The 16,012-nt window shown below is 38.5% G+C and overlaps 1 protein-coding gene across 8 annotated transcripts in view; it reads right to left on the bottom strand.

Moving 5' to 3' along the window:
* The window catches only part of PUM2 (pumilio RNA binding family member 2), a 112,657-nt gene that overhangs the window by 77,189 nt on the left and 19,456 nt on the right, over positions 1–16,012 (bottom strand). For 5 of the 8 annotated variants that reach the window (XM_017893368.1, XM_017893374.1, XM_017893371.1 and 2 more), the window contains 2 exons: positions 10,137–10,205; positions 1,599–1,707 (listed from right to left, as the gene is read on the bottom strand). In XM_017893368.1, coding sequence (XP_017748857.1) covers positions 1,599–1,707; positions 10,137–10,187 — 160 coding nt within the window. In that variant the 5' untranslated portion in view covers positions 10,188–10,205. Of the gene's footprint in view, positions 1–1,587; positions 1,708–9,086; positions 9,212–10,136; positions 10,206–16,012 lie in introns of those variants that run through there. The other 3 variants (XM_017893372.1, XM_017893376.1, XM_017893373.1) reach the window with 2 other exon arrangements.

Here is a 16,012-nt window from a genome sequence, read left to right as displayed (position 1 = left end):
GTGTTAGCCAGGATGGTCTCGATCTCCTGACCTCGTGATCCGCCCGTCTCGGCCTCCCAAAGTGCTGGGATTACAGGCTTGAGCCACCGCGCCGGCCAGGGAAAAAAAATAAAGAAAAATTAGCCAGATGTGGTGGTGTGAGCCTGTAGTCCTAGCTACTCGGGAGGAGGACGTGGAAGGATCTTTTTGGCCCAAAAGTTCGAGACGGCAGCGAGCTAAGATCGTGCCACTGCACACGAGCCTAGGCAACAGAGCAACACCCTCTTAAAAAGAAAAAAAAGCATTTAACTATGATCTTTAATTTGCCAACACTGTCACTCCTGTATGTTATACTCCTTATACACCAGCTAATTTTCCCTTAACAGTTTCTTAGACCTAAGCCTCTCCCCATTACTTATGAAGTCGAAATCAAAACATTTAAAGATCCGCTCCCTTTCTGGGAGCTCTATCTTACCAAGACAGTCTACTTCCTTCCTGGGTGCGGCAAATATCTAATAAAGCTAGGCTGAGCTGCAATTAAATAAATCAGTCACGATCATCTAGCACAAATTAAGACTAAAAATTTCTATGGTTAATCTATCCTCCATTTTAAATGAAAATTCAGAATTTTATTATTTTAAAACTTTTATTCTAGATTGGGGGGGTACATGTGCAAGCTTGTTATATAGGTAAATTCATGTCACAGGGGTTTGGTGTAGATTATTTCATTACTCAGGTACTAAAAATAGTACCTGACAGGTATTTTTTCTGATCCTCTCCCTCCATCCTCTACCCTCAAGGAGGCCTCCATGTCTGTTGTTCCCCTCTTTGTGTCCCTGTGTTGTTATTTAGCTCCCACCTAATAAGTGAGAACAAGCGGTATTTGATTTTCTGTTCCTTTGTTAGTTTGCTAAAGGTAATGGTCTCCAGCCCCATCCATGTTGCTGCAAAGGACATTATCTCACATCTGTTTTTCATGGCTGCGTAGTGTTCCATGGTGCATATGTACCAGATTTTCTTTATCCAGCCTACTGTTGATGGCCATTTAGATTTTTCCATGGTTTTGCTATTATGGAGTAGTGCTGCTACGAACATACATGTGTGTGTCTTATGGTAGCACAATTTATATTCCTTGGGGTATATACCCAAAAATGGGATTGCTGAATTGAATAATTTTGTTTTTACTTCTCTGAGGAATTGACACAATGCTTTCTACAATGGCTGAACTAATTTACATTCCCACTACTAGTGTATAAGTGGTCCTTTTTCACCACAACCTCATGAGCATCTTGTTTTTTAATAGCCACAGAATTTTACGATTAAAAAAAAAAACCCTTAATAAAATCTTACTGTGACAAATACTTCTAAAATTACATTTCTTAGCTGCCATTAAGAAAATGTGCATAGGGCTGGGTGTGGTGGCTCACGCCTATAATCTCAGCACTTTGGGAGGCCAAGGCAGGAGAATTTCATGAGCCCAGTTATTTGAGAACAGCCTGGGCAACACAGCGAAACTCTACAAAATGCAAAATTTGGAGACTCTGTCTTAAAAAAAAAAAAAGGTGCATATGACTTATAAAATGCTAAATATATTCATAATTCATATACCAGTAACTTACGAGAAGTTCCCCATGCAGTCTCTCTCCATTCATCATCCCCAAGAAATATGCCTTTTTGTCCATCTTTTGTTGAATCATCAGGTTCCCAAAACTTTTTGGTAGGCAAAAGCTATTTGGAGGAAAAATTACAGTTATTCTAATTACAAAGAATTAACATATAAGAAGTCTCAAACGTATCAATGCTATGGATACATTAGTTTTCAATGCTAACGAAAATTCAGAGTGACCTATTTTCTAAGTTGTTTTGTTAATAGTAAATTAACTCCCCACTTATTTTTGTGTGCTGGTGCTAATAATTCTAGACCTTAAACAAAAATCACAATCTACTTGTGACTTTTCTTCACTTTCCATACATTTTTATTACAATGTAAATTTATTCAAAAGGCTTATTAAATTTCTTACTCAATAACAGATTTAATAAGCACATCCATAGGAATGATTAAACTTTTTCCTTCACTTCCACATCTTCTCCCTAGACCACCTCCTATCATATCTTCCAGAATAGAAAATACTTTTTCATTCTTAACTCAGTTATGCAATGGAAGTGAATTTCACACCTCTTACTAGTTGCTGAGTACTATCTGTCAATCCCATAACAAAAAGCTATGGATGGTAGAAAACATGCATAGAAAAGAAACAATCTCAAGGCCCTGTGCTCTATCCAATACAGTGACATGCATAGCACATAAAAATTGTGTTGATACAATCATTCACTGATTATTCAAAATGAACATTTTGGGCAATTCTTATTGTTTAATATCCATTCATATCTCCCTACTGTCCCTGACGCTTAGGAGGTGGCCGGCCAACTTGGATACATTTGTTTGAAAAGAACACACTGGTTTTCTGAGAAGTGCACTTAGCATTTTAAAGCAGCATTCATAAGACACCATCACTCTCAACGCTTAATTAGGTGCCCAGTCTTTTCAGTGCTAACAATAAAACCTGTGTATACTTCTATTAAACTTATCACACTCAATTACCTGTATGTTTACCTCTTAAGGGCATGGTCTGCTCATCTTTAGAGAGCGCACAAACATATAAACTGTAATAAATAGAACTCAGTAATACCTGAAATGGGTCTGAGATAAGATGTGTGTGTTTGTGTGTGTGACGTAGAAAACCATCAATAAAGGCAAAACTTGAGAAAATGCACAGTGCGTAGAATAGGGTGTAAGATGAAACATGTGGCAAGGTCAAAAGTTGATGCTAGCAAAGCTAACAGATGCCGGCAGATCAGGTTATGAGGACCCTTAAAGACACGCTAAGGAAGTTAGATGTTCTACTGAAGCAACAGGGAACAGAGAAGAGTTAGCAAGGGTAACACTAGGTATTACAAAAAACTCAAGTTGTAAGTTTTAAGAATAACAAATAGAACAAGATCAATTTTGGCAATTTATAATAAGAGGGCCAAGAGAGCAAGAACTAAAAGAGGGTACTGGGCCAGACACAGTGGCTCACACCTGTAATCCCAGCACTTTGGGAGGCCTAGGCAGGTGGATCACAAGGTCAGGAGTTCAAGACCAGCCTGGCCGAGATGGTGAAACCCTGTCTCTACTAAAAATACAAAAATTAGCCGGGAGTGTTGGCCGGCACCTGTAATCCCGGCTACTCGGGAGGCTGAGGCAGAGAAGTGCTTGAACCCGGGAGGTGCAGGCTGCGCCACTGCACTCCAGCCTGGGTGACAGAGTAAGATTCTGTCTCAAAAAACAAAAAAACAAACAAAAAAGAGGGTACTGGCAGAGAAAGCTGAGAAAATAAAATGGATCTGACAGACACCTTGGAGTCAAAAGGATCTGAATACAAACGGTGGGCAATGTAAGTAAAAAGAATAACCTGTTTAATAACTTAAACAGGTAAAAAGGTAAATGGTAGTGCTACTGACCAAAATAGGAAAACAACAACAAACCAGGAGAAGCAGCTTTAAAGGGAAGAGAAAATATCCAATGTGGGCATGTTCCTGAATTATAGATCTTTTGCTCAACTAAATTAAACTTAATGTTTTAATTTAAAAATGTTAATTAAAATGTTTAATGTAAATGTTTTAATTTTAAAAAAAGAACTCCATTTTTTAAAACAGTTTTAAATGCTAGGATGGCCCTGGGCTGTAAATGATTCGTATTTATAGAAGAGCAGACATTTTAAACAAAATCATGGCTCTAAATAAAGATCCCAGTAAGTAAAACTATAACCCTTTAGTGCCTTCTATTTTTAAAAATCTCACCATAAAAGATTCACGTAAATATTCAACAAAATATAAATCTAATAATATGAATACTAAAGCATGATACTTGATGCATTTAAATAACTGAACATTCATAGTTAAAACCCAAGTTAATCCCTTAAAAATATTGTATAAATAAGCCATTCCAAGCAGATGAAAATAATTCCTGAAAGAATAAAGCAATGCTTTTATGCCATACTTCATGAAGAAAAATGTCTCAGTATCAAAATAAGAATAACAAATAAGTAATCTAAAATAAAGTTGTAACAACTAATAAAGCATTTATCACAGACAAATAAGTGGCTAAAACAGACTAATCTTATGAGGTAGTAAAAGTAACAGCACCCCTTTGAGACGATTCTAAAGTCTTTCGGGATTAAAGTTCTGGGAGTGCTTTCACAGATCACTGTTTTAAAATGCAAATTGCAGTGTGCACTTGTAGTCCCAGCTACTCAGGAGGCTGAGGCAAGAGAATTGATTGAACCTGGGAGGCTGAGGTTGCAGTGAGTTGAGATTGTGCCACTGCACTCCAGCCTGGCGACAGTGCAAGACTCTGTCTCAAAATAAACAAACAAACAAAAAAACAAATTGCATACCGGGGGGGGGGGGGGGGGGGGGGGTGTAAGGGAGTCTGTAAACCACTTACCAAGTGTGTCTACTATGGCCAAGCACTATACTATGATATGAGCACGTTCATTTTCAAACATTTAGTAAGTTTTTAAGCACAGGAAAATTTAATAGTTGAAATTAACACTCTACCAAAGGCTTTCACTGATATTCTAAAAACTATTTGCTCTGACAGTTAAGATACTGATTCAAATATTTTTAGGGGATCTACTAGCTGGTGACTAAGAACAGGTTAAAGTGAACTACATGTAGGGGAAGGCAACAATTCAGAATAGAACAGTTAAAGAGGGGAAAAAAAAGGTTAAACAATGCATTGATTAGAAAAGCAATAAAAATAGGAGATTTGCCCCTGGAGAGTCTTTTACTGTAGTAGAAATAGCAACCATACAAACATTACAGAAAACAAAATTAAGAAACGGTTAAGATCTATGAAATATGTTATCCAATACCACTTCATATTAGTTCCCTACTTCACAAACTCTAAAGGAAGGTCAGGCAACTCAGTGTTTCTTATCAATCTGCTCTTCTATCCTAACTCCAATGTTTGAGTGAATATACAGTGTCTTTTCCTTCAAAAGTATGTATGGCTTGCTTTCTCCATTTCCAAAGAAATCAATCAGCACCCAATACTGCATCAAAACAAAACAAAACAAAAAAATCAAACTCCCACTCGGGCATTTACATGAGTACACCTATACTTCAGACTTTTTAAATTGTTATGGAAAACCCTTAAACCAACCAAATAAACATAATCCCAACACTTAAAAGGATTTAAAATGTAAATCATGTTTTAAATTATTTATATAACTTATCATCCCAAATGGGATATATTTGCAAAAAGAGATGCTATTAATAATTATGCCATGAGAAGATACAGATCTGAGCTGTCCTGGGCAAATCAGAATGTAAAGTCACTCTACGTATAATGGAAGCTCAAAAGAGGTAAGAACGGATCCTCAAAATTAAGTTGTAGCAGGGAGCAGAGACTCATGCCTGTAATCCCAGCACTGTAGGTGATGTGAAGATAATTTGAGCCCAGGAGCTAGAGACCAGCCTGGCCAACACGGTGAGACCCTGTCTCTTTTTAAAATTAAAATAATTATAAATAAATAAATATAAAATAAATTAGCCAGGTGTGGTGGCATGCACCTCTAGTCCCAGCTACTTAGGAGGCTGAGATAGGAGGACAGAATGAGCCTGGGAGGTTGACACTGCAGTGAGCTATAATTAGCTGAGGCAGGCAGACTGCTTGAGCTCAGGAGTTCGAGACCAGCCTGGGCAACATGGCAAAACTCGGTCTCTACAAAAAATATAAAAATTAGCCAGGAGTGGTGGCGTGCACCTGTAGTCCCAGATACCGGGGAGGCGGATATGGGAGGATCACTTGACCCCAGGGGTCAGAGGTTGCAGTAAGTTGAGACGATGCCACTACACTCCAGCTTGGGCCAGAGAGCAAGATCCTGTCTCCAAAACAAAAAACAAACCAAACAAACAACAACAACAACAACAAATGAAACATAGAAAACATAGAGAACAAAACACAAAGTAACTCCACAGAATACAAAAATGGTGCTTTTCCAAACTTTAATCTTTTCTGTTAATAAAAGATATTAACACTTTTATTTTCTCAACTCATACCACTTCCCCAAATCCTTGGTATCAACAGCAAACATTACTAAATATCGTCACTTTCAACAGGAAGTAGTACTGTAAACACTCAAGACTTCCCTGAGTTCAAACTGCTCTTCAAGTACTATTATGTGGCCTTGGACTAGTTTTAATTAACCTTTTCTGGGCTTCAGTTTCCTCATCTGTAAACTGCTTAGAATGACATCTAGGGCCAGGTGCAGTGGCTCACGCCTGTAATCCTAGCACTTTGGGAGGCCAAGGCGGGCAGATCACGAGGTCAGGAGATTGAGACCATTTTGGCTAACACGATGAAACCCTGTCTCTATTTAAAATACACAAAATTAGCCAGGCGTAGAGGCACGCGCTTGTAGTCCCAGCTACTCGGGAGGCTGAGGCAGAAGAATCACTTGAACCTGGGAGGTGGAGGTTGCAGTGAGCCGAGATCATGCCACTGCACTCCAGCCTAGGCAACAGAGCGAGACTCCATCTCCAAAAAAAAAGAATGACATGTAGTACACAGCAGACACGTAAATATTAGGTATTTTCACCACCAACAGTATGAATTCTTTAATGTTATCAAACATGACTTAACTTACTGACCCACAACATTCAACTGATTATTTCAAATAGTATATTATTCACTATAACGATTTTGTCTATAGCTATTTGACTTCTTTTCTCTTGAGTCAGTTTGACTATCCTAGGGGGATGATGAAAGCCCACTACTTAGAAAGAACAGTTTACTACTAGTCACATTTTGCATAAGGAAAACTGACCAAGGTTACATACACAGCTGGCAAATGTTAACAATGGGATTTGAACCCATATCTATCTACTTAATTCTAAGGCCCTTCTCTTCATACTTAACTACCATAAAAGATAGTTCTTTTCAATCATATTTTAATTCATCATGATTTCTGAAAATTTCCACTATTATTCTACAGATACAGACTAGCAAAAAAGAAAAAGAAAAAAGAATCCAGTATTACATCACCACTGGGAATAAAAAATAAATAAAATGCTTAAAATATTATCATGATATTCTTCCTATTACAGTGGGTAAATTTTAAGATAGAATTGTTTAGAGATTATGTAGACAAACTATGATCAGCTATTTAAACACTATTTGAAATGGCTGGTTTCCATTCCAGTTATCCCTAAGAGCTTAGATTAAAGCAAGAGCATTTGAGAGATGTATGTGATTCATACAAAAGGTTATTTTTATTACTATTTTTAAAGTCAGTCAGTCTTACTCAAGGTCATAACACTAGTGAGAGATCTGACAGAAAACACAAGTCTCCTTACTCGCCTACCTAGTAAGTCTTCAACTTCACCACACTACATAGAATCTTAGTACACAGGCTTTCTTTAATGCTTTCTTTATATATTACTGTGTTGGAAAGACAGGAGAAAGCACTGTTTATCATACTAAGCTATAAAGATATTCTCAAAATAAAAGACATTAATTCAGTGATTTAAAGTTAGATTCTGGATTTTTTGAAGAATATCAGACAGGGCCCTCTTTCCTGTTATTTAAAAAATAAGCAGAAACCCAGCTATATGTGCCCCCAACAACCTAGAGAAGCTAATAGTTATGAGCCTATGCAGTGTGTCTGACTTAACACTACACTAATAAAGCAGGGTTCAATCCCCTATAGATTAGTTTTGCTCTTTTTAAGGCACATGACATAATGCAAATCAGTAGATCTTTCGACAGAAACATAGTATCAGTGTAAAAACAGAGAGGGTAAGTTTACGAATAGGTGAATACAAATCTGCTCTTATTTCTGGATGCCTTCTGATGATGGCTCAGTAAAGACATCATGATCTACCAAACAGTAAATTTGAAATTAGTCCTATATGTAGATGCAACACTTTGTACATTAGAGATTTACAAAACTTAAGACATAGTAAGCAAAACTATTTTAAAGAAAGTCAAGACGAGGGTAATCTACTTTAAAAGAGTTTTGCATTAAAAGAAAAAAGTATTTTACAAAACTCAAGAGCCAGAAACTCAAGGCTGTTTTTAATTTATTCCAATGAATGAATTCTGGGATACAACAAAAACAAAAAAACCTCACCTGTCAGGAAAGGAGGAGAAGACTGGTGAGAGAGAGACAGGCAAAGAAGGAAATCCCAGAAGGTTCCTTGCTGCCTGTGAGATGAGGAAAGATAGAAAGGCTTGTGGGAGAGAGAACCCAGAGACAGAAATCTCAGTAGGTTTTTCTTAGCTATCTCTGAGGTGACAGTATTAGTGCTTAAACTGCTAAGAAATAAAACTAATGAGAACATCTTATTTTAAAATATATTTTTACTGGATGAAGGTTACACAGATGCTGCTATCCACCAGGTAGCAGGAAGTCTAAACCCTGGTCACTTTTACTCTGCATATCTGACATGTCCAATAAGAAAGTCTGGATTTAAGCTTTTTTCTCTTAATATACCATTCAACCAAGCTACTCTTTTCTAAAACCTCAGATATCCTTCCCCATCCCACAAATAACTAAACTCTTTCAACCACTGTTTCTGATTTTGACATTTTTTTGATCTGCAAAGCTAACTTTAGAATTACTAAATATTTAGAGAGTGAAAAAACACCAGTTTGAAAACATATACAATATATATCTAAGAAGTGATACAGGGAGTCTAAAATTAATGTAGGGGTATGACTCTCTTGTTCTTAAAGAATTATCAGCAAGTTCAATTTTGTCACAGACAAGAAGGTTGAAGCACTGTTCAACCCTGCTTTTAACATATGTTATTCTGCTTTTTAAAGACCAAAGAAAACTAGTGGCCAGGAAAGAATAAAAGCTCTTTTCATCTGCCTCTTATTTGCCAATAGCATAAATAATGCCTAACCAGATATTGCACTGCAGTGAAGCTACAGATTTTGTTTAACAAAAAAAAAATTCAATTTCTTCAATTTTTATTAGGGCTGAGAATTTACCTTATGCACTGGTCTAACAAGTTTATTTTGGCAATACTTAAGCTTAAGCACCTTAACTCACCCTTAAATCAGTCCTTTGAAAATGACATACTCTTTGGAAAACGCTGTTCTGAAGAAGGGGAGGGTTAGCTAGCTGCAGGGTGCCCTCTTGTGGCCCAAAGGAGAGACTTGGACTCTTTTCTGCATCTGAAGAGCACAGCATTGGATGGAGTGAGTCTCATGAAGGTCTCTATTCTACCAAGGTAAAATAATCTCCAGGAGCAAGCAGTTAATTACACATCTTAGGTCTGTTCACTGTTATCTTCTATTATCAAAGTCTATGTTAGTAGTACAGAACATGACAAAATATAGATGTCACCACAAGAGTTTCCATAATCAAAGTTCTCTAAGTATTCATTAGCTATACGAAAAACTAAGTATTTGATGCCTTAAAATATGTAATGCTGAGGTTAACTTTGGTGCCCCAAAGAAAACCACAGATTAACAAGAACGATAAAATCTATTAAGAAATGCAAAGTGTCTACTATGCTAGGCATACAAAGCTAATAATTTACAGGGGAGACAAGTGTAAAACAAACTGTAACCAGCAATATAATAAAAGTCTGTATAAAGAACTAGAAGTCAGATGAGTGCTTAATTCTATGGCAGATAGCAACTAGACAATAGATACATCACAGCGGGGTCTTGTAGAAGATTAGAAGTTTGTTAAGTAAACAGTTTTGGGTGAACAAGAGATTTTTGGAAGGGAGAATAGTAAAACAAGTATGACTAAAGCAAACACAGTATACATATATAAAACAGCAGAACAAGGCTAGAGTTTTTTTTCGAGCAAAGCTAATTACAGTTCATTACCGAAATATAAGAAATTATCTCACCAAGTCAATCAAATCACCTAGACACAAATAATCACACTAAAAATTACTGCTAAAGGCTTTTTTTTTTTAATCCAAAAATCACAACAGAATTGTACAATCTGAAATTTAAACCCCTCCACATAGTTTGGAAGATATGACCACTATTTCCAGGAAGGTTGATGGTTAAAAAAACAAATTAAGTTCCAATGGCTCAAAATAAAGTGAGGTGTAAGTTCTTAGTATTTGTAAACATTTACCTCTCCCATTCCCCGAGATTCTAATGCAAGAGCTTGAAAATCATGATTCATTTCATCCACAGATCAAACCTGTTGAGTAACAAAAACAAAAATTAGTACAAAGAAATGTTTAAACAGACTTCTTCAACTATTTTATTATATTGCTGTTATGACTAATATTAGCATGATCTAAGAAAGGGAAGCACTGATTTGGGAGACAGGTTTTCCCACAGTTCATGATAGCAACCTACCTTAAAACCTGTGGAAAAACATGAGGTCAAGGGTTCTTGAATTATTCTGTGTGCCAACAACTATGTGAAGGCAATAAAAAACAATTAAAGCCCAGAAACTGGAGAATAGTCTACACTTTAAAGAAAGGAGTAGCACAGAGTAAGGTTTTTTGTTTGGTGGTGGTTGTTGTTGTTTTTTTTTTAAATGGTATTTCTGCCTGAGGGAAGGCCTGGATGTGGAAGAAGGGTCCTTAAGAACCCAGCCTTAATGGCCTGAAGAAACCAAAGGACAGAGTCTGGAGCAACCAGAGCTGCTGGAAAGTAAGAAAGGGAATCCCAGAGAGGACATGCCATGTCCCGTGTATAAATTACACCAGGATTTTTAGATGACACCTGAACTGCACATATGTGGGACAGACTCCAAGGAGTTCACTTAAGGCTAAAAGAATTGAGCAGAAATTTCTACTGCTGACCACCACAAAAGTCACAGAAATTTGGAGGTTGAGTTCCAACAAAACCCAGCATTCGGCTAGGTGTGGTGGCTCATGACTATAATCCCAGCACTTTGGAAGACCAAGGTGGGCGGATAACTGGAGGTCAGGAGTTTGAGACCAGCCTGGCCAATATGGTGAAACCCCATATCTACCAAAAACACAAAAAAATTAGCTGTGTGCAGTGGCACACGCCTGTAGTCTCAGCTACTCGGGAAGCAGAAGAATTGCTTCAACCTGGAAGGCAGAGGTTACAGTGAGCCAAAATCGTGCCATTGCACTCCAGCCTGGGTGTCGTAGCGAGACTCCATCTCAAAAAAAAAAAACAAAAACAAAAAACAAAAAAAACCACACACACACCCTCCACATTCTCCAAAGAAACAACAGAATCTAGAGCATCTTCAATACATTAAAATACATTAATCATGAAGTCTGGAATACAATCTGCAATTACTAGACAGGTGAGAAAAAAGGAAAATGTGACCTAAAGGAAAAAGTCAATTAATAAAGAACCACTCCCAAGATGACCCAGGTTAAAATTAGCAGACAGGAATCCTAAAGCAACTACCATAGCTGTGTTCAAAGATATAAAGATAAATATGCTACTAAAGAATGAACAAGGCCGGGCGTGGTGGCTCAAGCCTGTAATCCCAGCACTTTGGGAGGCCGAGACGGGCGGATCACGAGGTCAGGAGATCGAGACCATCCTGGCTAACACGGTGAAACCTCGTCTCTACTAAAATACAAAACTAGCCGGGCGAGGTGGCGGGCGCCTGTAGTCCCAGCTACTCGGGAGGCTGAGACGGGAGAATGGCGTAAATCCGGGAGGCGGAGCTTGCAGTGAGCTGAGATCTGGCCACTGCACTCCAGCCCAGGCGACAGAGCGAGACTCCGCCTCAAAAAAAAAAAAAAGAAAGAAAGAATGAACAAATGCAAAATTTCAGCAGAGAAAGAAAACTACAAAATAACCAATTCTAAAACTGAAAAAAATATTTAAAAATTACACTGGATGCACTTAGCAGATTGTAAAACAACAAAAGAAAGGGTCAATGAACTTGAAAATATATCAACAAGATTTCTAATTTGAAGACTGGGAAAAGAGTGGGAAAAAAATGAACAGAGCTTCAGTGACCTATAGAACGTCAAAGCCAAATAAAACAGAGATGACTCTCTAAATTGAAAATGTTGTATTTAGGAAGCAAGAATCTAATTTAGGTGCACTGGCTCATGTCTATAACCCCAGCACTTTGGGAGGCCAAGGTGGGTGGATTACTTGAGCCCAGGAATTAAGAGATCAGCCTGGGCAACATGGCGAGACTCCATTTTTACAAGAAATTTAAAAATTAGCTTCGCACACGTTGATGCATGCCTGTGGGCCCAGCTACTTGGGAGGCTGAGGTGGGAATATCGCTTGAGCCCGGGAGGTCAAGGCTACAGCAGTAAGCCATAATTGTGCCACTGTACTCTAGCCTGGGTGACAGAGCAAGACCCTGTCTCAAAAAAAAAAAAAAAAAAAAGACAAAGACCTTATGTTCTCCATATGGTCCTATTTGGTCATAGGATGACCAACATGGTAAAAACAATGTCTCTACAAAAAATACAAAAATCAGCCTGTTATGGCAGGGCATGCCTATGGCCACAGCTACTCGGGAGGCTGAGGTGAGAGGACCGCTTGAGTCCAGGAAGTCAAGGCTACAATGAGCCGTAAGCGTGCCACTGCACTCCAGCATGGGTAACAGAATGAAAGTCCCCCATCTCAAAAAATAAAAAAAAGGAAAATAATGTAATTTGGAGCATATGTATACACACTGGATGGTCCTAGGTATGTTTGAAGAACAAAGAGAAGACTGTAAGTTATTAGAGAAACGTTACAGACTGTTTTGACAGATTGGTACTAGAGCAGCTTTTGAGAACTGGCAAGCTCTGACTAGATGAAGCTGGTCTCAGAGTAGTGGCAAGTTGCTTCCGGTGCTACTAGGTAAAACAGGTCTCAGGGTTACAGTGGGCCATTTCTACAGCTGGGCTTGTTTAAAATTTAATTTTTGGATCAGATGTTAAGTGCTCAAGTGCCTTTTTCCTAGATTCTGGTTTAGTTGGGCGTTACAAGAACGACCTAATGTATAATTTTCACATGAACAATACCAAAAAGTACAACTTACATGTAACTGGAGTTCCATGAATAAACAGGGTGGTAAAAATATTGAAGAAACAATGGCCAGAATCCCCCCAAATTTGGTGAGAGTCAAATTTACAGATTCAAGAAACCCCATGAACACCAGAGGAAGGATAAGAAAGAACAAAAAATTCCACACCTACACTCATTATAAAAACCCTGAAAATCAAAGATAAAAAGTCCTGAAGATCGCCAGAAAAAAAACAACACATTACATAAAGAGGAATAATGATGTATGAATGACTGCTAACTTGGAACCAGAAATAACGGGGCCCAGAACATAAAGGACAAGATTTTAAAGTGCTGAAAGAAGTGCCAATCCAGACTTTTACACCTGCTGAAAATACCATCTTAGAACAAAGGCTGAAACTGTAATACTGTAAAATGTATTTTTGGCGTTTGTCCATTTCCTGGCAAAAAGCTCCTAAAACCCCTGGAATCGCTGGAGTGATGAGTGTCTTCTGCATGCTAATGAGCTGACTGACTGGGGGCTGGTTGCCAGGGGAACCATCCTTTTGATAAGAGAGTTTGAACTTTCACTTCCCCCTCCCGCTTCCAGAGAGGGACTGAAAACTTAGTTGATCACCAAGGATTTTAATGCCTACGTAATGAGGTGAGGCTTCTGCAAAATTCCAAAATGTTTGAATTCTGGGAGCTCACAGATAGCTGAACTCTTGGAGGTTCCTGGAGAGTGGCCTGCCCCATTCTCCCAAACCTCATCCTAATGCATCTCTTCCATCTGCCTATTCTCAACAGTATTTTTTGTAATATCCTTTATAATAAATGGGTAAATTTAAGTAAAGTGTTTCCCTGAGTTTTGTCAACTGCTCTAGCAAATTAATTGAACAAAGAAGGTTAGAGGGACACCTGATTTACAGCTGGTCGGTCAGAAATCTAGGTAACAACCTACGACTTGTGACTGAAATCTGAAGTGGGGGGGACAGTCTTGTAGGCCCAAGCTCTCAATCTGTGGGAGCTGACGCTCTCTCCAGGGAGACAGGGTCAGAAATGAGTTATAGGACATCCAGCTGGTGTCCACTGGAGAATTTGCTGCAGGTCAGATTGCTTGATATAGCATATCAAGTAATACATGTGGGATCATAGAAGTGTTCTGTATTGTAAGGGTACAGTAGGATAAACTGTGTTTTTATTCTACAGCCTTACATTTGGTGTCAGAAGTGGGATTTGCTAATACAGCCCTGGCTCACAGAAACGTGGTTTGTTCAGACAACTTGGGGAGAGAAAAAGAAAAGAAACATGCTGTTTGGGAATAGAAACAACGAAAGAGTAGGGGATGAGAAACTTTTGATTCCTAGGTGGCCACGTGGTCCCTCATGGTATGGAACAGGAGTTGGGCTGCGCTCAGTTACTAAGGGTAAAAGTTACCAATGGAATTTAAAGATGGACCTAACTCTCACAAAGTAAATGTCTAAGAAAACACAAACTAATTTTAAGGAGAAATATTCAATCCCTTGGTTACTGTTATCCGTAATAGCTAAAATAAAGTGCTAGATCGGACCTTAATACAAGACCAACCTCAGATTTCAGTGACTGAGCTTCCGCCAGTAGCCTTAAAGCTGCCCCACAAAGAGAAAAATTATGCAGAGACCTCTAATCTAACAGCCATGGTTACCAAGAAGTTAGTCAATGTGGGGAAAGGGCAAACCCAAGAAAACTGTTAAAACCAGTATCTAAAGCAGAAAAAAAAAAAAAGAAAAAATTAGTATCAGTAGTAGACACGAATTTTTCTCAAGAGTCAAAGTAAGCACTAGAGCTTTACCTTTTTTGCTTACTTTCAGGTTTTTATCAGTGGTCCAAATAGATGAGGTCATATAAGTTAAAGAACCTCTGGATAATTTTGAGAGGTCTCTTAGCTCTTTGGATCCATTCTTACTGTTGGGATAAATCATGCCCCTAGTGTAGGAGTCAACATTTTTGGCTGTGCAGGCCATATGATCTCTGCTGCAACTACTCAATTATGCCTCTGTAGCACGAAAACACCTATAGACAATACCAAAATAAATGAACACAGATATGTCCCAATAAAACTTGATAAACTGTAAATTCTGAGTTTCATGTGTTTTTCATGTATCACAAATTTTTCTTCTAAAATCTTTTCCAACAATCAAAAAATGTAAAAACCATTCCCATAGAGTGGGCCATGCAAAAACAGGTGATTGGTCAGATCTGGCCTGCAGGCCACAGTTTGCAGACCTCTGCTCTCGTTCATTTTCTCTCCTGACTGCTCCCCAAAACTCAAATACACAAAATCCACTTCCAAATATGAGTATACTGAAAATTAAGCATCAGGGCTTTGCTTTCAACTTTTTCACTTATACTACTAAAGTGGTTTTTTTTTTTTTGCCCCAACGACTGGGGTTACGGATCATATCTAAATAGAGGTGATTTTATTATCTTTCAATAATCAGGGTAGTCATAGTAAAAAGACTTAAAAAAAAAACCCACCCCCACCAGCATGACTTAAGCTCGGCTTTTCTGTTTAGGGTGTTACTGTTTATTTCAATTATGAGAAAGAGAATGAAGGAGAAATTGGGCAAGACAGTGGAAGACAAATAACTTTTCCAACTTTCACGTAATAATCACCATATAGACTATAATAAAGTTGAAGGGATGGGGAGACAGTTGCCCATATGCCACTAAGTGGGACTCCTAAATTTCTAAAGTACGTCAATCTGCTGTCTCTTAAACAGCTACAAATGCTGGTGTCATCTGATGGCAATAAAAATGTTAGAATTGGCCGGGCGCTGTGGCTCAAGCCTGTAATCTCAGCACTTTGGGAGGCCAAGACGGGCGGATCACGAGGTCAGGAGATCGAGACCATCCTGGCTATCCCAGTGAAACCCCGTCTCTACTAAAAAATACAGAAAACTAGCCGGGTGAGGTGGCGGGCGCCTGTAGTCCCAGCTACTCGGGAGGCTGAGGCAGGAGAATGGCGTAAACCCGGGAGGCGGAGCTTGCAGTGAGCTGAGATCCGGCCACTGC

This window comes from Rhinopithecus bieti, unplaced genomic scaffold, assembly GCF_001698545.2.
Source record: "Rhinopithecus bieti isolate Rb0 unplaced genomic scaffold, ASM169854v2 scaffold_23816, whole genome shotgun sequence".
Taxonomy (NCBI): domain Eukaryota; kingdom Metazoa; phylum Chordata; class Mammalia; order Primates; family Cercopithecidae; genus Rhinopithecus; species Rhinopithecus bieti.
The sequence above is the reverse complement of the archived record's forward strand: the minus strand, read 5'-3'. Positions and strand labels throughout refer to the sequence as shown.